We start from the raw sequence: 22,410 nt of genomic DNA on the forward strand, positions 1-22,410 counted from the left end.
GGCGCCGGGAGGCGTGCGGCTCGGCCCGGGCGGGGTGTAGAGCTCCGGTAGCGTGTTGGCAGCCGTGGCGGTGCCGAAGTGCCATCTAAAACGGCATACGTCAGGCAGCTGACCGGGAGGTAGCAGGGGTGGAAGTCTGCGGGAGCGCTGGGGAGGCGCCGGGCCTGCCCTCGCACACCCTGCACTCTGCTGTCCGCTTGCCCTAAGACGCCTCGGAGACCGTTACAGTGGCGTAAACATGTACCGTGCACACACAGCGCTCTTACACACTCGTGTTTCACTCTCTTCCTGCTTCTCGCTGGTTTTTCCGGTCGCAGGGCCAACCACACACCTTTTTAAAACACAGTCCTGTGAGTAGGCCCTGTGCAAGGCCCAGTGGGCGTCTCTGAACTGGGTCACCTCATGGGCAACTTGACAGGGTGTACCAAACATTAATTGTTCATGAATTGCCTTAAAAAGCATTGATTACATTTGAAATAGGCTTGAAACAGCCAGACTCCTCTGCCAAAATGATTCCTCAGAGTTCAGAGGCTGGTTCTGCATGTGGCCATAATACAAACTTGAGATACCTTTTCCTGCAGATTACACTCGTGATCGAAGGCGAGAGGGCCCTGCTAATTTAAGGAGTGTGATTTTGGGCTCGTAGGTCCCAACCTTGCAGTGAGCTCTGTATTGGTGTGGGAGTCACTGTGTTCCATCTGTGGTCACGTTCAGTGTATTATTGGCACAAGCACGTTTGCCCAGTCTGCGCACCTTGAAATTCTCCTGCTAGTTTTTCTCCTATGACTAAAATTTTTTAAAACTGCTTCCAAGATGCACATTAGAGCTCCTCGCTTATAATGGAGGGCTTTATCTTCAGGGTGTATTGCTTTGTCACATGCTGGTTTAGTTAAGAGTAAAAAAACCGAGTAACATGTGCTGTAAAAAATCTGCCTTGTGTGGAGCACTGTGTGCAGAAATGTATCTGGTTTTGAGTAGCGTGTTAGATCATTACTGAAAGATCTGTGTAACCAACTGACCATTGATTTGGGTGAACAATGAGAGGATCTGCTGGGATACTCTGCGTTGTCCATTCTGCACGGAGAGTAACCCATTATGCCAGTAATTGGTGGTAGTAACTCGTCTGCTTGGGCTCTTTCAGTTAATTTTCAAGGTGGTAGAATTTGGTGAAGAATAATTTCTCTGGTACATTAGTGTCAGTCAGGCCTAATGTGTAAGTGGATGTCTGTCACAAGCACATAGAATTATTCCCGGTTCATGGTAAGACCCCTCTGTAAGCAAGTTTAAGACTCTTAAACAGATCTGCTCCAGTGGAAAAGAGGCCCAGGAGACCATTAATTAAGCCTCTGTTAGGCTGATGTACCAAAATTATATTTTATCGTAGGGAAACTTTACATAATTTCTGCAAATTGGCTAAAAAAAATTGAACACTTCAGCTTCAATATGAAATTATACTAAAGAACTACATATCTTGGTTACAATGGAGTGTCATGATGAAGATATAGTAGACTTTCCCTCTATGCAATGAATATATATAATTGGATTACAACTGTATTTTCAGTTACAAAAATACTGTATTTTAAGATGGAGGAGGTCTTTTCATTTCAGCTGCCTGTTTTCAGAGATTCATATTTTTCATACAAAATTACTGAAGTTGAAGGCTCATGTTTTGGTCTTAGCACAAAGATGAGGGAGAATTAGTTATCCAATACTTTGGTGAACTACTAATCGTAGTATGAGCAACATAACAAATAGTAAAGTTATTTAGCCAGAACTGTATCTCTATATACTGGCATTTAAGCAGGCACATGTATTTCTTGTAATTACTGTGATGTTGTGCTGTCCCGGTGATGCTTGATTAAGTGTAAAGAAACCTATTTATTCACAGTAGTCTCAAGGCAACCTTTAGTGTAGTGGTGAAATACAGTGTTATCTATCTGCAGAATTAAAGAGAATATTTGAATTGCAGTTGATTATTTTAGCATCCAAGCCATTGTACAACCCTCGTTCAGCTACGAGTTTGAGCTCCTGCTAAAGAGCTGCTCTGGAGAACACGTGAGCTGAGGCTTCCTTCCTGTTTAAAAATATTAAAAGAACAGGATGTTCATGACTTTCTATCTTTAATGTGATTCAGGCCGCAACTTCCAGGTTTAGGACCCCTGGTGAAAAGTAATATTAATTCTTGTTTAGGACTGCTTGCCTGTTGGACAGATTTCATCTTGTTAATTTCTAGTGATAGTAAGACCAAACTGTTAAAAGCAATTTTCAGTGCTCCCACTAAAGGCACTTTGTATAAAAACATGACTTAGAATGTGTATCTTGGGGATAAATTATAGAAGAATATCTAGTAATTTTCGTGATAAAGACCATAATTGGAAGCACAGTGCCAGCGTAAAGTTTTGAGTATTTCTATAAGAAGAATATAACATATGTTTCATGGATTACTTGCAAAAGCAATATAAGTTAGCTGGAAATACTGCGTTAAATCTATTGCAAGTTAGTACAGGAATTATAAAATGAATATTTAAATAGGTGGATTCTCATGCTATAGAGCCTGCATTTAAACATGATGTTTGATATACACTTATTCCCACAATCAAATGGGTTGGGATTACTAACTGATAGGAGGCTAACAAGTCAGATCTGTATGATTTGGTAAGACTTGTGTAGACAGTGAATTTACAGTGGGCTGATGCATTCTATAGTTTCTGAGCAATGCAATGAAGATAACGCATAATGGGAGACATTACAGAACCAATTAGACCCAAGAGACATTGGTAGAGTGCAAACACAGGCATGGGGAATCTGAAGGATTCTGGTGTTAGCTGGCAATATGATATTTTTTTGTATGTGTGTATTGCACTGGCAAACACATTTTTTTATTTTCCTTTTAGGAAAATTAGGACAAGGAAGTGACTCTCCTGTCACTCATCGTGACAACAAAGCAGATTAGATTTAGTGCAGCTATTACTGTAACTTATTGGCCACTGTGTATTATAACCTATTCTTAATTTTTATGAATTTAAGTGGTAGAGCTGTATGATCTTTAATTTCCAAATTGTTTTCAAGATGCTGGGTACTTGCAGTTTTTTAACAGTTAAACAACTTGTGCGTGGGTTGTGGGGAAACAAATCACAGAATCCTAAACTTACACTTTTAAATTGTTTTATTTTCTTCTTACATGAATTATTTCTGGGGCTGGCTGCTTCTGTTTAAGTCTTTTTCAAGTAATATCTGTGCTATGAAATCAGCAACTTGGCAGTTCTAAAGCTATTCCTGAAGTCCAAAAAAGAGCAGCGAGGCTGGGTAGGGTCTTGTACACTTCATGATGCTGCAGGAGCCACTGGGAATCTGGAACTGCTTGCCTGCGGACTCAGCAGAGGAGATTCAGCATGCTTTCCAGTGCACTGTCTCCCAGGCCATCGCACTTTTTCCAGCCTATGTCCACATTAACAATCTAGAGAAAGCCTAGGTACAAGTCAGCAGTGCACTAGGACTTCATTTTGCACAATAACTGTTTGAGAAAAATTAAGAGAGTGTCTGAAGCTTGGTTTGACATGCTCCTTTTTAAAAGGATGTCTCTGAAGCTTCATTTGTCATATTCCTTTTAAAAAGGTACCTGGACAATTACTTCTTCAGAAACTTGTGATGACATCCACTCCACCTTGTCCGGTGCTTTTTTGTAATGGTGGGTTCCAATAGTGTTTTCTCATGTGCTACTTTAAAGTAAAAGGGCTAATGCAGTCGTTATCTGGAAGCTTTCATTATAATACTTACTATTCCTCCAGTGTTAATTGATCATCACTTTTACTTTTCGTAGTCAACATTTGTTGATGTTCTTAGTAGTGTGAATTAATTATCCACTAGTTTATATAGTGTCAAGAATAGTGAAATAAATTAACAGATCTTAAATAGTTTTTTTTAACGATAACTAAAGTCAAACTTCACAAAAGAGTTTAAAGAGCATTGCCTTTATTCTGGAGTGGGCCAGTCTGTGTGTGTCCTGCCTCACTGGTAACTAAAATATGTAGATGAGATTATATGCGCAAAATTTAAATGATACTAAATTGTGCTGCTCCTATAGCTGTCCACAGATTCTGTGAGTAGATGCAGTGACCAGTGTACTGTTTGGGAATAGTCTTTAGTATCTCTAGCGTCTTTGCAGGTCTCCATTCCAGAATTTGTGCTCATAACCTGTCTTCTCAGATTGACTTGGGTACCCGTTGCCTCATGTATTTCTTTTCTCTTTTGAGATTGTGAAAATGTTTTGTTTTAATCGGAAGCTCCAGTCTTGCGGATGGATATGCTAGCTTGGAGCTTGCCATCTTGGGGCCCTCAGAGCAACAACTGCACTAAGACTTCATTTTTTTCTTGTGGTGGAGCATCAGGACACCTGGCTGCACTGTGCAGTTGGTGGTTTTGTGGTTCCTCTTGTCTGTTAGCATGGGCTGCAGTTTCACTGTCATAAAAAGGATGAATCCCTCCACCACTTTTGTACTAACACTTGTGATCAGACTGCTGCGAGGTAAGAGGAATTCAGTAACACATGCCAGAATGGTCATGTCAGATGCCAGCACGAATGTGGCCAGGGAAGTGCAGAGCCAGCGATGGGTGAGACTGGACTGGCCCTTTGAGCCATGGCCGTGCTCTTACCAAGTTAGAGCAGTTGTGAGTAACAGTCTCAGTCCCTTGTTCAAAAAATTCAGTAATGATCACAGGAAGGAGTTTAGTTTGGTGAACAGCTTTTTAATCTTAGGGATTTTTGTGGTTGTTTCTGCCTTTTAGCAATTTTAGGGTGGCACGTTTGTGATGCTGCTCAGTGACCTGCGTTGGGATCCAGCTTAAAACCAAACTTTGTTGTTGACTTTTATGCTTCTTCCTGGATTACTTTTCAGCCAGTGTGGTTCCCTGATGTGGTTGATTGTGCAGCATCACAAGCAATGTCTGCTGGGAGATTTTGTCGGGGTTAGAAGGATAAGATGGTGGAACTGAGTAGCTGGAGACAGGGAGGGATGATGACTAGTTTACTCAGGACTGCAGCTGAATGTTGAACCACAGCCTGAAGGTATGTCTATGAGGTGGGTGCCACACCTCATCTCAATTTTAGGCTAGTTAACTCTGGTATTGCTAGCAGCATAGTTGTCACACCATAGACTACATAAGAGCTTGCAAAACCTGCTGGAGATGTTCAGTAAGTTAGATCATGGGAATTCTATGCTTATGTTGGTCTGCTGCTGTCTTGGGATCTGAGCTAGCTTGGATATGATGTAGCCACATGAATATGTTTACCTGAAGTAAGCTAAAATACTAAGTTATGAGTTCCTTAGCTCAGTCTCAAGATCATAGACTGGTTTGGGTTGGAAGGGACCTTAAAGACCATCTAGTTCCAACCCCCTGCCATGGGCAGGGACACCTTCCACTAGACCAGGTTGCTCAAAGCCCCATCCCAACCTGGCCTTGAACACTGCCAGGGAGGGGCAGCCACAGCTTCTCTGGGCAACCTGTTCCACTGTCTCACTACCCTCACAGTGAAGAATTTCCTCCTAATATCTAATCTAAATCTCCCCTCTTTCAGGCTGAAACCGTTACCCCTCATCCTATCACTGCAATCCCTGATAAAGAGTCCCGGCCCACCTTTCCTGTAGGCCTCCTTTAAGTACTGGGAGGCCGCTCTAAGGTGTCCCCAGAGCCTTCTCTTCTCCAGGCTGAGCAACCCCAACTCCCTCAGCCTGTCCTCATAGAGGAGGGTCAGGTGAAGTTACATGACATGGATACTGACTTGCTACCAGGGAGAGATGAGACCTTACTCCAGTTTGTTACTTGCTTGCACCAGTTCAGTTTGTTCAAAGCTAATTACACTCACAGAGCAGAAAAAATCCTGTTGCCTTTGGGATTTTTCCTGGGTTTGTGAGTTGAAATGACTCCCAGAGCGGACTGACAAACAGTAAAACAGCATAAAGGTGTTGGGAACTCACGGTTGGAAGTGAGGAAGAAGGGTGCTGGCTTGTGTAAGCTGACACTGTCTGCCTGGCTGTCACAGGGGAGTGGGCTGCCACGCTTAATGTGTGCCATGCTTACTGCAAGGTAACTGTATGCCATTTGTCTGCATGACCTATAACCGTAGCAGTGGTCACAACGTAAAATAGTCTTGAGTAGGCAGAATTTCCCAGCTGGCAAAGCAGAGATGAGGCATTTTCTGCCTGCTTTATAATTCTTAGATGTTTCAAGTAGGAGTTTTAATCTCCCCAAAATAATTTTGTTCAGAACTTGGTTTGTATTTCTTGATAAATAATAATAATGTACTACTACATAACTACAAATAGTTATTTTTTCTGCAGAACTGAAAGGCCCACTTGTGTGTACACAATTAATATAAAAATAGTAGATCTTCATGTTTTCTTGTAGAGAAAGGTAAAAATTGTGGTTATATTTTTAAATAAGATATTTTCCTTTAGAAATAAATGTTTGCCATGATTCAAATTTCTTTCAGTCTCTCTTTTCCTTCAGTATTCTTCCCAAACACATTTCTTCAAAAGGCAAGTTTCCACCCAAAGGGAGATTTATGTTAATAATTTGTTGAAATGTAGTGTTTTTGAGTAATATGATTTAATAAGTGAATATGAGACCTCAGAAATGCTTTCTTCTTTCTCCATTAGATCATACAGTGTGCCAACAGACTGAAGAACTTTTAATAGTTTTATTTCATTTTTTGATTGAAAATGGTGCTCTAGGAAAAACAATTGTACAAATGTTAATTCTGTCTTTCTCCATCAGTGATTGCTGTTTTAGGCAAGTACTGTGTAGTTTCCTAGAGGAAGAAATGAAAATTCATTTTAAATGTTTATTTTGCATGTGGCTTGTTACATCCTTGTTACCAAGAGAGGATTAAATATTTGACCACCCATTAGTGTTCTTCTGTAATGTAAAGTCATATTGTGAACTGGTTATTTCATCGGTAAACTTTTAGGGTTTGGGGGTGCGGCAGAGAGATCTCATGCATGAGTTGCATGGCAGAGTGGGTTTTGATACTGCAAACATTTACAGAAGGAGGCAGCTGATATGCCTGTATCAGCTGCAGTAAATACTCAAATGTAGAAGGTTAAGCAGTTAAAACTGTGCAGAGTTGGAGCCATCTGAATTAGGTCAGTAGCAGAAATTATCTTGGATTTATCATGAGCCTTGCAAACGTGGATCTGCATTTCAGAAAACTAACATACGCTTCCAATGTAGTTCATGGAAGGTTCTGAACAACAGAACCAAGGTCGAGACGGAGATATTTACACAGTCCCAAATGGCAGGGACAATCTCCTGAAGGCAAATCATTTGGTTTAGACTTTATTAGACCCTTACTTTAATTACCACCTCATTACTTGCGCTGCTTCCACAAAAAGTATTCCATACTGTCATTTTCCCTAAGTAACTGGAAATGTGATTGAAAGGGATGTTTAAAGTGAGCCTAATTCAAGATTAAATAGTCACAAATTATATTATTGCTACATGTAAACAAATTACTTGCATATCTGATTTTATTCAGATTACTTTTCAAGTGGTAAATAATGCTTTATCACTTATATAGTGCTCTTACATCTTTAGAGTGCTTTTCTCACATTAATTAATCATCATTAAACACTCTGAGGTGGGTAGGTTAATACTATTATCCCCATTTTGCAGATGAAGAAATGTAGACTGAGAGGTTGTGATTTGCTCAAGGCCATATAGAAGAAATAGAATCAGAGATGGGATTAGATCTGTGTCCCTAGCTTCTAATTTCAGAAGACTAGCCAGATCATGAGCCACAGTTTTGAAGCAAAATACTCAAGTATGCATATAGAAGCAGCACACATTTACTTGGCTTCTTAGATGCCTAACTTGCAATTTGTTTAAACGGAAACTTTGCTTTTGTGACATGCTGTGTATTTCCACATTCATACCCACAGGTGTGGAAATAGCCTCTCGTTCACTTAGGAACTCTTCCGAATCTGATGGGGCATTTTTATTTTCATCATTTTTGTTGAAATTAACTTTCATCTTAAAAATACCAGTTTCTAGTTCTTTAGACTTGAACATAGCTGTGTGACTTGGATACAACAGGTTTAGCATTGGTACCTGAAACAGTCTACACATGAGACCAGTACCAGTTCTGCTGCTTATAATTTTTCATGAGCTGAGACATAAATAAAATTCTAACTTGACAGCTTGCCTTATTGCTCTTCAGAACAAATGAGAGAGAGAAGAATTACCCTCAAGGACCTAAACCCATCACCTTTGTAGGCAGTGCCTAGCTGCGTAGTAGAGACATTCGCCTGCATGCACTCCACCTTCAAGAACTACCTAAATGAAACAAAATGATCTCGGACTGGAGAGGAGGGCAGAACTATTTGTGCATCCCCTTGATAATCAGAAGCACCACAGAGAATTATATTCAGCGGTTAGTAATGGGAGCATGTGCAGAAGCAACAGGGAAGGAAAAACAAGGTGGAAGAAACCCTTGTACATGAGGGTGAGGACCTGCTGGGAAAAGGTGGAGTAATCTGGAACAGGTTAGAGACCCGTGGGCACATACAGGTCAGAATCGGCTTCATGCTTCTGGTAGGTTGGCCCTGGCTGGGTGCCATGTGCCCACCAAAGCTGCTCTATGGCTCCCCGTCCTCAGGTGGACAGGGGAGAGAAAATACAACAACAGGCTTGTGGGTCGAGATAGGGACAGGGAGATCACTCGGCAATTACCATCATGGGAAAAACAGACACGACTTGGGGAAAAAATGTAATTTATTACCAATCAAATCAGAGAAGAGTAATGAGAAATCAAACCAAATCTTAAAACACCTTCCCCCCACCCCTCCCTTCCTCTCAGGCTTAACTTCATTTCCAGTTTCTCTACCTTCTCCCCCTGAGCAGCACAAGGGGACAGGGAATGGGGGTTGTGGTCAGTTCATCACATGTTGTTTCTGCTGCTCCTTGCTTCTCACAGGGAGGACTCCTCACACTCTTCCCTTGCTCCAGTGTGGGTCCCTCTCATGGGAGAGTTGTCCATGACTTCTCCAGTGTGAGTCCTTCCCATGGGCTACAGTTCTTCATAAACTGCTCCAGCGTGGGTCCCTTCCACAGGGTGCAGTCCCTCAGGAATAGACTGATCCGGCGTGAGTCCCCCACGGGGTCACAAGTCCTGTCAGCAAACCTGCTCCAGCATGGGCTTCTCTCTCCATGGGGCCACAGGTCCTGCCAGGAGCCTGCTCTGGTGCAGGCTTCCCACGAGGTCACAAGATGCTTTGGGCATCCACCTGCACTGGTGTGGGGCCCTCCACGAGCTGTAGGCAGATGTCTGCTTCACTGTTAACCTCCATGGGCTGCAGGGGGACAGCCTGCCTCACCATGGTCTTCACCACGGGCTGCAGGTGAATCCCTGCTCTGGTGCCTGGAGCACCTCCCCTCCCCATCCTTCTTCACTGACCTTGGTGTCTACAGAGTTCTTTCTCTCATATTCTCACTCCTTTCTCCTGCTATAATTGCTCTTGTGCAACAACTTTTCCCCTTCTTAAACATGTTATCACAGAGGCATTACCACTGTCCCTGATGGGCTTGACCTTGGCCAGCAGCGGGTCCATCTTACAGCCAGCTGGCATTGGCTGTATCAGACATAGGGGAAGCTTCTAGCAGCTTCTCACGGGAGCCACCCCTGTAACCAAAACCTTGCCATGCAAACCCATTACAATGCTACAGCATTGTTCTCACCTGTCTTCATTCCCAAGGAAATGTTGCAAGTGATTGTAGAGCCTGGCTGCTGAGTTAGGAGATCTGTTTTCTGTTTCTAGCCCTGTTCCTGACCATTGTTGGTGGTTAAGTTACTCAGCCTGCAAAATTGGTGCAGTGCTTTTCCAAAGTGCCGTACACTTTAATTTGTGGAAAAGTTTTTGAGCTCTTCAGATGGAAGATCACAGAGAAAGTGGAATATAAATAGATAGATTGGAAAGACAAAGGTGTTGCGGTCAAAAGAAATTTTCTGCCTTCAGACAGCTAATGAAGTCTTTGGCTAATGATACGATGATACTATGGCTCTGTCCAGTCAGGGGCTTGAGAAGCACTAAATTTTAACAAGTTGCTGTTGGGAGGAAAGGAAGGAAACAAAGTGTTTGCCCATTTGCTTTCTTTTAAGACTGTAGAGTGTGTTTTCTGACAGTGGATCCTGTTTTAATAACCAAACCCATGATGAGGTAATGCTAAGTTAGCTGCAAGAGTAGTTTAATAAATATTTTAGTATACAGATAAGCCATTGATAACCGCATGCATTTACAAACTCCTACATTTTTATGCCTAAAAGGGGAGAATTTAAAGTTTGTTGATACCATTTCCACTACGATGTCTTAAAAGTAATGGATAGTTGTCACTAGGTGTCCAGACAAATTGAAGTCAAATGAACAAACAAATAGGTCATTTATTTTATTTACTCTGAAAGGAACTTTCATTCTTTAATTGTAACTCTAGATATAAATTATGTGTGGAAGATAGACTAATGATTTTTCTGTGTTTGATTAAAGGCAAAGAATCAAAGATTTGTTTATATATTTATCTATTTTTTTCTTTGCTGTGATAAGACCAGTTGTTATCCAAACAGTGGGACTGACCTAATAAAGGACATATGCATAATTGATCTCCATCTGTTTTTCAATATTTATTCTCTCTCTGTTTTTTTAATAGAGTTTAGTTCCAGAAGTGCAGCCTGAAACATTTTTAAGGTGGTATATTTTAGCACTTCTGTAAAAGGTCTCATTTTATGCTGACCACTGAAACGAAAAGGTTTGTTGTTGGTTCCACCCTTTAGTATCCCTTCAAGAGAGATTATATCAAAGAAGAAGAATTAAATTAAAATTGATTGGTGTTATTGATTTTTCTTTTTTTTTTTTTTTTTTTTTTTTCTTTTAAGGGGATAAAGGGCGATGGAAACGGCATATGCCCCTGTGCTGTTTTACTGATGGACTATTTTTAAAAAACATAAAAAGCATATGTGCCAAATTTACATATTTACTAATTAAAAAAGCTTCCTGGAAACATTACGTAGACTATCTTCTGTAACCTTTAACATTGTAGCTAATGGATATAGCCTCGAAATTTTCATACAAGGTCCTCTAAATAATGTAAATGATTATGAATATGTAACTAGTTAATATGCAGCTACGAAAGGATTATCATGTAGAGGTTAATGAACATGCTGCTCTTATGGTTTGCAGGGCTTTTCTTTTTGTGCTTTTAGCTCACTTCATGCATGGAAAGTCATGTATTGGGAATGGAAAGCTTCCTGTCTTCTCCATCTTCATCTGTAATGGGGCAATTAAACTGGGACTTTCATAAACATTTTTGTGTGCTTAATTATGTTGTGTACTTCAAAATCTGAAAGAATGAAGGGTGTTGGTAGAATAAGCTCTAACTCTTCTACTTGTTAGTGGTGGGCTCCATTGTCTGTTAGCATTGTTATCAAACACTGCTGTGCTGTATGATTTATACCTTTTATGGAAACTTTACTCTTAAAATGGGCTTAATGTTAATAGCATGAATTAGATTTCTGAGTTGATGTCCTGTAGAAGTCTGTATATTTACTCGTAACCTTAAAAATAGTCAGCTAGCACATTAAGGAAAATATTTGCTAGACATTTGATTTATAGGAGTTTAAAGTGAATGATAAATTTAAACTTGGCTTGCGTGGGACGAGCTACCTTGCTGAATTTCCTGATAGATTATGAAGTAGCGTAACCACAAATGTAGAGCTGATCCTTTTCATTTAAGTACTTTATTCTCTTTAAAGAATTATTAGTTCGCAAAGTAATTCCATTTTTTTCATACTCTTATATGAGTAGAAAGTCTTGAGATCTGTTCCGCAATAGCTGCACATATGCTGACTAAAAAAAAAATTGTCTTTCATTCTGTTGTTTGGGAAAAAAAAAAGAATTATCTGCTCCAGTGATTTCAGTGGTACTTGAATGTATGTTATTGTTTTCTCGGCAAATTTTCTCATTAATTGCTTTCAAATGTTAGCATTATTTTGGCTATAGGAAAAATGAAATTTGTAAAAAAAAAAATCTAGAAAATGCTTATATTGAGGAGATGTCTAGACATGTTTAATTGCCTCATGGCTTCATTGCATTTCATATAATTGAATGAAATTGTTTGTGCTATATTTTTGGTAACCATTATTCAGAGATCAGAATATGTTTTGAAAGACAAAATCTCCACCTAATTATGGCAGAGAAGGTCACAGGTTTCAGCATCTTGTCTGCTTGCTGTATCTACATAGTCTAAAAAATACAGTTAAAAAAGAAAAAAAATTCATTTTAACAATGTACTTTATTTTCTCAATTATTTTGTATCTATTGGGAAAGCCTGTGGCATAAAGAAATAAGTGGAATATTCAGATTAAAACTTCCATTTTTTTGACGCACAGAAAGAAGAGAAGGGAAGTCAGCAGCCCATAATGGTGTCAAATATCCTTGTGTTTAAACACCGCAAAATTAATTTGTGCTTTTTCAAATTAAAATGGCGAGTGGAAATATTTGTTGATGTACTGATACAGGAAAAAAATGTTTTTGGTGCTGTGGGTTTCATTTGTTTTTGTTTTTTAACGACTGAGTATGGAAGTTCCATTGATGTCTTGTTATAATTTATGTTGTTTTCCTATTCTGCAAACCTGTAACACTGAAAATAGATCTGCAGATTGCACAAACTACTACTTATCTTATATCGTGTGTCACCTAATAGTTATGGAGCAGGTATTGTACCAAAATATGAATTGAAAAGCTGTAATTTTTTCTGTGGTTATCGGTCTGCATTAGCGTGTGATAAAGTGTGCTGCTTACGAACTACCATTCACATGCCTTTGTGCTGACAAATAAAAATGTATATAGAGACACCACCAAATCTGTAAAGCTACTGTTCTAGTTTGTGATGCATTGACATTGCAGCTGTGTGCTTAGCCTTCTTTTTTCATGAGTAGTTATCTGTTTTAATGACAGGTGGTCACTAGCTGCCAAGAAAAAATCCAGCACTGGTAAGTGAAAAATGTTTGATTACATGCCTAAAATACTGATGAGTAACCTAGTTACATTTTAGTAAAGCATTGCTATTTATTCTAATGATAGCAAAATCCTACTAGCATGTTTTGGGGATTATAGTTAGTGATCGCTCAGAATTGTTGCAGTGTACTCTTTTTGAAATGTATATATTTTCCTCTGATATCATTACTTTAAATCACAAGTACACTGAGCCTTAGTCTTTATACTCCTGTTTTAAATACCCAGCTCATTCGTCATTTTCCCCCAAGTAACCTTGTGGGGTGAATGCTGAATTTGCCTGGTGAAAAGGTACTCCCAGGGTAGAATGAATTATTCTTGTTGTTTGCTTTCTAACTATGAAGCAAGTAGGGAAATTCTGCTTCCCCCACTCCATGTGCTAAAACAATGTGAAAGTAATGTTTCCCTGTTTGTTTCCCCCCTGTAAAGTATGTGATAAAGCTTAGTTTGTAATGTTTTGAAAGAAATGGTTTGTTACATAAAAAAATTATCTCTGGGCACTTTTTTCTCTGTTGGCAATCTATGGTTAATAGAAAACATGCTTAGTAAATAATAGTTTTGTATGGCATCTGAGGAAAATGTACATTTAATGGTGAATGAAATCTTATCTTATGAGTTACTGTGAGATATAACAGTTGATCTTACAGATATCAAATTACAATATATCCATGCTGTGTTTACCATGATTTTACTGAGAGAACAACAGGAGCTGTCTTGATTATTGTCTGCAGGGTTATTGCAGAATCACAGCAACTGCCCCTTTAGTGGTGAGATTAAACCTTTGGTTATACACCATCAAGCATATAATATTTTAAATTTATTTTAAGAGGCTTTTTCTTCATGCCTGAAAGATCTCCAAGCAAATAATTTATATTTAGTGTGTATCAAATGTTTTTAGTTTAAATGCACGTAGGCTGCAAGCACTGGATAAGAGGAAAAAAATCAAGGCAATCTATACGCATCATCATATTAAATTCAGACTATTGGTTTGCCAAAATAATTTAAAACTAATATGTTTCATTTATGTTTAAAATTCAGAGGCTGCATTAATTTTCAATAAGGGGAATATTATTGAAGTGCCTACTGGTGCTGCTGTGGTGAAGTCATGGAGAATATCCCCAGCACATGTACTTTCTCAGGAGCTTTGCGGTGTCTGTACCAATTTGGTTCCATGTGAAATTCTGCATGTACGTTCTTTCACTGAGAGAGAGTATTTTTCAGAAATAAACTACTTGACAGACAGCCTTAAAATTTGAACAGATTTTTAAAAGTTTGGAAAGTTGTGACAATTATTTCCTCTAAAAATGGCTGAGGTTTGTGGAGTGGGGTGGGAGGGTTGGCTGTGGAAGAAGGAGTTGCTCATGTGTTTGCTTTTATGCAAACTGTCCATGGCTCCATGGACTTGGGGTTTTTGGGCACAGAATGTCAAAAGGAAAACCTAACTTACTGGTATCTTTTATGTAGAAAAGCATCCTACAATCTTTACGTTATAAAAAATTACTTAAAATTTAGTACCCTTATTTAGATCTTGATTGTGCAAGAGCTGAGTGCTCTCATTTCAACTGAGCAATTTGTTCATATAAGACCTTTTAAGTAGTCGGTGACACAGAAGACTGTTAAATAGAATTGGGTGAATAACAATAGGGAGGGTTTTAAAATGCTCAACTTCAATGTATTTCCATTAAATTATTTTCTTTTTCATTTTTTAGTACACTTGAACAATATTTCTAGAGCCATGAATCCAGTAGTGGGTCTGGTATGGGTTTAAACATCTAGGCATGTGTTTCACCTTCTAGGGACATGTTCATAGCTGGAGTTCCAGTATTCATCCTCCCTGTTCAGTTTTTCGTTGCATATCGGGACTGAGCCATAGCTCTGGCGAACCCCAGAGCTCGTACGACCATCAGCTATAGATGAAGAGGGAGGTCAGCTTCCTTCCTTAAGTTATGCTGTTTCAGGCCAATTAATTAAAAGGATTGATTTTAATTTTCTTTGTCTTGATAGTCCAGTTCAGGACGTGGCTGAACTTTTAGAGATTCCCGTGGTGGAGGTTTGATCAGCAAAGGGCAATAGTCCAACTGAAAAAAGAAACATACTTTGCTCTGTAAAGCAAAATAGCTTTTGTAGCAAGTGATTTCTCCTGTGCCCTAGTGAGATTATTCAGTAACAGGCAGCAGTCAGACCTTAAAGGCAGTATCTTCTTTTCTGATTAATGAAGAAATGTTGAGTGACTTTCAGCCGTGAAACGATGGGAACATTTAATCCTGCTGCGAGCAGGGGCATTTTCATACCGTGCTCTTCCCATGGAGTCTTCACATTTGAGATGGGGGCAAGGCCTTTGGCTTGGGAATCGTGTTTGTTTTTCAGCGAGTGGTTGGAGTGAATCAGTGTCAGTTTCTCAAGTACAGGTCTCTGTGAGGCAAAGACTGGATTCTGTAAGTATCATTAAGTAATTGATTGTTATTGTTGACACCAAGTTGTCATTATATTGCTTCCCCCCAAAACATCTCTGAATTTTGTTAAGATTCATGAGTTTGTCTGTCCTCTTTGAAGGAAGTGAATTATATTTTCACTTTGATGTGGGCAATGGACAGAGAAACTTGCCTAAAATGTCTTGGAGAAATCTGCTGTCAGACCAAAGCAGCAGCAGGCACCTTTTGTAAATCGGTTATATGGAATACGTTTTTAATGTCTAAGTGGCATAAAAACCTAAATTCATTTTTTCAGGACCAGTTCAGCAACTTAAAATGTGAAGTACTCCAGGTATAAAGTAGGACCATCACAAAGTTCAACTATGGAAGCAAATGAGTCAAAACATAGGAGTATCAGATAATTTTTCATAACGAATGCTGAAGAAGATTTCACTCTGCTTATGAATCTAAGAAAATCAATGATAATATTTTGAGAGTCAGGTTATCAACTATGACATTCATTTTTCAGCACATTTATAGATTGCTTTCCTGAATCATCCTCAGAAAACCTGTAATTTGCATCTTGGGTCAGCGTTGTTAAATGTGCTGCTCCGTGTTTTCACTTGCCTTTTATTGCAGAATTTACTACCATATATATGTTTACTAGTTTGAAGTACAAGTAAACAATATCATCAAACCTGACATTTATATGCCAGCTACTTCATGCAAGAGCTGATTTCTCACCAGCTTCAGAATGGCAGTGGTCCATTAAAAGACTTTTTCCAGCCAAATTTGAGAATGTCTTCACAAAAGAAGGCTCTTTTAGAGGGAGTGTAGTTACTTGTTTTGCACACAAAGGAAAATCCTTGCAGCAATTGAAATGCTGTATCTTGCAAAGTCCTCTGAAGGGCCAGGTGTCTACAATGGGAATTAATTTCTCTAAGTTCACCAAGCTGTTTCTGTCTTGGGTAGCAACATACAGCATGAGCTTTATTTACATTTTGGATAGAGAAGCAGCAAAAAGGATGTTCTGCACCTGTATTGTTGCTTGTCAGGGCTTGAAGATCAGCATCATGGAATGGTTTGGGAGATGCGACAGAATCCTGGTGGTCAAGCCATCTTTCAGGGTTGTTGACTCTTGTTAGGAACACAAAGTTCATGTGAAAATCAAAATGAATTAAAATTTTGCCCATTTATGTCCGCTGAAACTAGGGTCATGAATTCTTTATTACAAGTGATACTTTGAAGAATTTGCCTCTTATAAAGTATAAACTGGATTTTCAGTTATTTTTCTAAATATTGATGGTGGTATAACTGTTGAACTTGAACATGGAGTGAGATATGCCAAATCCTAGTGAAATAACTGAATCTTTGCACCATAAAAAATTCAAATTCAGAAGGAGACATGTACAATCTAAAATAATTGTGTCCCTGTTTTAATGCACTTTATTCTAAAACAATCTAGCTATTATGTTTGTCATTCCAAGTCTTTTATAAGTAAGTTATTCATCTATCAACTGTATGTATTTAAGAGTAAAATAGTTTATTTTTCTGTATTTTTTGTGTGTTGTTGAATTACTAGCAGAAAAACTTTAACTCTTTACTTTAGATATGTAATTGAATAAACTTGAATTTGTCAACAGGAAGAAGGTGGAGAGCGATTATGAGGCTCTTCAGGAACGACTCCGTACGTTGCCCGATAAACTGTCCTATGATATCATGGTATGTACTCCGTAGAGTTCACACAACAAAATGGGCTAAAATTTTTAGTAACTTGAGTATCTGCACGGGCGGTGAGGTGTTAGTCAGGTTGCCGCTTAGTACTTTGTAATGTTACATTTATTATGATAATACTTAAATCTTAGCTTTTGTTTTTTTTCTCTTTTGTTTTAATTCCATTATAAATTACACTGGTACTGACAACTGAGAGCTGATGACATAAATGCTAACACAAAACCTGACATGTTTGATATGTAAATATATTGTATAGAAAACTATAATTATGACTGAATTACGGTACTTAGTCATTTCCTGAGAAGAAAGTGGCCGTAGTATTTCCTGATTCATGGAAATAAACCCTAGAACATTGATTTCTACATAAAAAGGTGCTGCTAATTTTTGTTTCACTGATCTTCCCATTGACATAGTGATCTTTCCTGGTGCTTTGTATCTTCCCTAACAACTGCACAGCTGCCTGTCTAAACTCTAGCCTGTTGGCTCGTGCTCACCAGAATTTTGACCAAATTGACTTTTCTCTCTTTTTTTCCTCCTGCCTTCTCAGGTCCAATTCAAGATATATTTCTGAAGGGAGGGAAGTTGTACTGTAAATAAGTGAATGATTGCTTTCAGCACAAAGTGCCTGACCACTTTCTTCCTTGACAGCCTGTCTCAGCGTGTAGAGTTGAGTTGTTAGCAGGACAACATTGGAGTACACTTACCATGTGGGAAGAGAGAGTGTTTCCCTTGCCTGTGCTAATGACTCAGCTCTGGATTTTATATGTGTAGTCAATTTACCATCTGTATGTGTGTGGCCACAGGATGTAAAGCAAAAAGATTGTGTTGTTTTGAAGTATAGGAAAAAACCCTACTTTAAAACAAGCTAGATAGGGTTATTCTTAGTTAAAGCAGCAATGTCAACTCGCATCTGTTATTTTAAATCTATATAAATAGTTCCCATCCTGTTAGCCAAATATTTTCGTATGTTTTCAATTTTGCTTTCATCATTTTGGGAGAAGAGTGAACAGGCAAATGTCGCAGTCTGCTATTTGAAAACCGAGTCAGGAAGGGTACAGTTGTAGGAGAATCACGTGCTGCGTAGCCTTAACATCAGGATCCTGTCTGCTGGAGAACTGTTTCAAGCATTGGTGCTCTCCTGGATACTGAAGCAGGGAAAGATCGCTTTCCTAGGAAACAGATCCACTAGCCAAGTGGTCTGCTTCAGCACAAATGCAATGAGAAAGCAAGTGGCTGTCCTGGGGAAGTGAAGGTGGCGGCAGAGGAATAAAGTAGAAGGAGCTGATAGAAGGTGGCTGAGACAGATCTCTCTTTACCCTAAGAAAGAGAAAACTTGACATGGATGTGGTTCTTAGCTTTTTGCCACCTTCATTTTAACTTTAATTTGATTTTGGTCTCCTGATTGCTTTGCAATTGAAGCCCAAAGGCAGCCAGGCAGGTGGCAGCAGGTCTAAGGGTGAGAATGCAGGGGCTGGTGCAGGAGACAGGAGTGAGGGAGACCAGGGCTGCTCCTCAGCGACAGGACCTGCCTGAGCACCTTCGGTACAGTGTGAGCCGTGGAAGGCATCTTCATAAAAACAATGTCCTATACATTGTAACATGTTAAAACGGGGATTACATGTTTTAGGAAGCAGCTTTAAAAGTTGTAAAATGTGTGCGTCACCAGTGTGCTCCTGTCCGAAGTATTTTGGTTTTATGTGTTGTTCCGTGCCTGGAGAGTCATTACAGGATGGGCATTGCTTGGTGGATCATCGCTCCAAGTGGTGAATGATAAAACAGAGTGAGATTAAGCGCGGTCTGTGGTCCTGCTGGTATCCCCACAAATTTCCACTGAGGTTTCTAGGTGCTTACTATTAGCAGGACAGATACTGAGAAAAGCAACTCATCTTTGAGTTGACCATACCTGTTTAACTATTTAAAAAAAGGTAGCAAAGCTAAACTTGCTTTAACTAGGAAATGAATGTAGCGTGTGTATAACAAATATGTAACTGACCTGAATGATAATATTTTTGTTAAGGTTTACATGTTAGGTTTAAGAGGATTTGTTTTCCATGTGAGCATTCAGCTATGCTATAGTTTTATATCACAAAACAACTTGTCTAGTTAAATACCACTTTTCTGATTTTGTAAGTAGAATACTAATTTCAAACAGATCTGGTCATTTGAGTATTTATGAAGGGTTAGTCATTAAATAACTGCTGTAGAATTCCTACCTATTTAACTCTGTATTTTACTTCTAAAAAAAAGACTAAGACATGAATGACTTTCTAGGTTTTATTTTCATTTTCAGTAGCTTCTTCTGTGCCTTTGACAGGTACCTTTTGGTCCTCTTGCCTTCATGCCAGGAAAACTTGTCCACACCAATGAGGTTACTGTTCTGCTTGGAGACAACTGGTTTTCAAAATGCTCAGCAAAGCAGGCTGTTGCACTGGTTGAGCACAGGAAAAAACGTATGTATGTTTCTGAAGATAATTTAATAGTCAGAATCATATATCTTTGTATTAATACATAAAACTAGTAGCATCTACACTTTTTTTTTTCCCTCGAGCTTGCTAACAGAAGTCTTGTTCAGATGTAATATCAATTTAGCACCTTATTTTCCATCTTTACTTGGTATTGTATTGGATATGTCTTTATTTTTTTTAACTACTAGCCAGAGCTTTTTCTTTTTTAATGATACATCTGCTTAAGTTACCAAAATTTGGGTTTTGGTGTTAGAATACAAGATCAGTCAAGATTTACTCTATTATACACAAAAGTAAAAAATCAAAAACTAAACCAAACTAAAAACCCCCTTTCACTTTTCTTTAATGTCAGAAATGCTATATTCCCTTCCAGAAAGTGAACATTATACTGTATTTTTGCTCTTAGTTACCTTATTCCCTATGATCTGTTCCCATGTCTCATCTCTTACTCCCTTGCTACCTTGTCCTCTGTTTTGTTGTTTGTTTTTTTTTCCTTTGTCCGTAGAATTTTCCATCTTTCTTCTCCTTCTACACATGCTTTACTCCTGGTTGTTTGTTTTTTTTTTTCTTACTTGCTGTTCAGCTTAATTTCTGCCTCCTGCACTTGATGTTCCTATCCATTGGTGTGGAGAGATCCACTGGATCTTCCCAAATCAAGCGCTGTTGATAACCACCAAATTCATCTTACACAGCAGCACATCACAGAGGCAGACAGGCAATTCCTGGTTTTGTTTCCAGCTTTTTTTAGTTGATGGTGAGATCTTGGCTTTGAAGAGCCTGGACCACCAGGAAGTGGTGTGCATGGTGCACTTTGGAACCTCTTTATGTTAGAAAGAACGAGAGCCTAAAATACTTGATGTAAATGTCAAGGAAGGAAAAGCACAATAAAACAGAAAATAATTTGGTACCTATCAGCCTTTGCTGTTTGCTTCAGATAAGTGTTAGAGTAAATTTTTTTCATATTGGTTTTACCTGTAATCTGTCTCATTCCTGAATGAGTGCTCACTGCAGCTTTATCCTGTGTATGTTACAGCTACCACAACTATTTACACTGGATTTTTGTTGGAGTTCAGCTATCTATGTTGCTGCCTGCAGCAGAATACCTCAGAGGTTCCTCATCTGAATACGTCTTTTTTCAGTTTTGTACAGGCAATATTTGTGGACAAAAAGTTGGTTTTTTATAAAAATTCATTTGCTGTATTGCTTTAAAATACACCTTTATGAAGAACATTGCCAAAAGTATGTAATTTGTATTTTACCAATTATCTTTCTTAATCTGGTTCTCCTGACACAACTTTGCAATTTTCTTTCTTACTGAACTGAATCTACATTAGTTATTGTGACTCTTGCGAGATCTCAGGTCCATATGTTTTTCCTTGATCATCTGATACTTTTTACAGTGCTGCAGAATATTTTTGTCACAATTACGTTCAGTGAAATCATTTGACCTTTGCATAGTAGATGTTTGAACATTAAGTAGTCTGTTGGGAGACACGCAATAAATGCTGGGTTCTTTCCTTTATGGTCTTTTAAAATACAAACTCAGAAATACTAATTTCTTTTAAAGCAAAATAGTCATTGATGCTGGATATAAACCCTGCATTCAGCTGATAGTTCACTTCAGCTGTGTGATGGCTGCCAGTGGGAGGCTCCAAAACACTGATATTAACTAAAAACTTTTTATTTAAAGGACTATTTTCAGTTTTGGATGATAAAAAACATATTAGTCCATATGATTCTGAAAAAAAAATCTTTCATACATGCACTTTTCTCTTTTAAATGATACAACTGACTTAAACTCATTCGACCATTTTCACACTAAATGAGGGCAACTTACAGGAGAGTATTGGAGATTTTATTAGTTTATTCTAATTGGAAAAAAAGTTGTTTACGTGAAAGACATGTAGGCCATTGCTATATAATGTGAATTGGCTACTTGTGGCAGAAATGTGAAAGACTGATGTTTCACTTGTATTAAAGTCTCTTTTGTGTATTGCACTGTAGTTATTTTCATAGATATGACTTCTGATTTCACTGGCATTTTGTGAGCATAGGGGCTTCATAGTTTACAGAGTGATGTATTTGGGCATCACCATTACACTGACACAATTTAATTTGATTTTTAGTACATAATCTTTTTGGTTTGGACATAAATTTCGTGAGTAGGTCACACACGCTGGAAAAGAGGGCATGCTTACTGCAGGGGATTACATTGCAAGCAGTCCTGAATGTCCTGTGTGCCAGTCGGAAGGTCCTCACATAACACGGCTTTTTTAAGCATATGCTTAAGGCCAGTGTGTGCTTAAAGACTTTGGTACATAGGAATTGGGGTCTGAACAGAGCAAAGAAAGGCTTGTGCTGAAATTGCTTCCCAAACAGAAAGCTGGCAGTATTTGTGGATGGTTTGTTTCTTCAGTGACCTCCGTTTTTTCATCCAATATTACTCTATTTCATTTACAGATGGGTATTTTTTCTTAACTAGCTGATCAAATCTGTTCAGCTAACTGAAATGAACTTAATTAGTATAGCACTAATAATTCAGTCCTTTAACAGAAATTGTTACAAGGAAATAAATGCAAGACACACGTTTTCATTGCTTACCATATCTTGTGTCCCACTCTCCTGAGTGGTGAGGAGTGGGAGAGCATCTGTTCAGGGTTTAAGTTTTCTAGTGGGATAGGCTTTTAGGTAGAACAGGGTGAGAGATTCCTGTAACTCTCTCACTTCTGAGTGTTGTTTCTT

The 22,410-nt window shown here is 38.8% G+C and overlaps 1 protein-coding gene across 1 annotated transcript in view; it reads left to right on the forward strand.

The window, feature by feature from the left end:
* Positions 1-22,410, forward strand: part of URI1 (URI1 prefoldin like chaperone) — a 43,061-nt gene that overhangs the window by 422 nt on the left and 20,229 nt on the right. Inside the window, exons 2-4 of the mRNA XM_086469194.1 lie at positions 13,002-13,036; positions 17,113-17,191; positions 19,518-19,653. Coding sequence (XP_086325320.1) covers positions 13,002-13,036; positions 17,113-17,191; positions 19,518-19,653 — 250 coding nt within the window. The remainder of the gene's footprint in view (positions 1-13,001; positions 13,037-17,112; positions 17,192-19,517; positions 19,654-22,410) is intronic.

The sequence above is a fragment of the Leptosomus discolor genome, chromosome 8 (genome assembly GCF_034619465.1).
Source record: "Leptosomus discolor isolate bLepDis1 chromosome 8, bLepDis1.hap2, whole genome shotgun sequence".
NCBI classification, from domain to species: domain Eukaryota; kingdom Metazoa; phylum Chordata; class Aves; order Leptosomiformes; family Leptosomidae; genus Leptosomus; species Leptosomus discolor.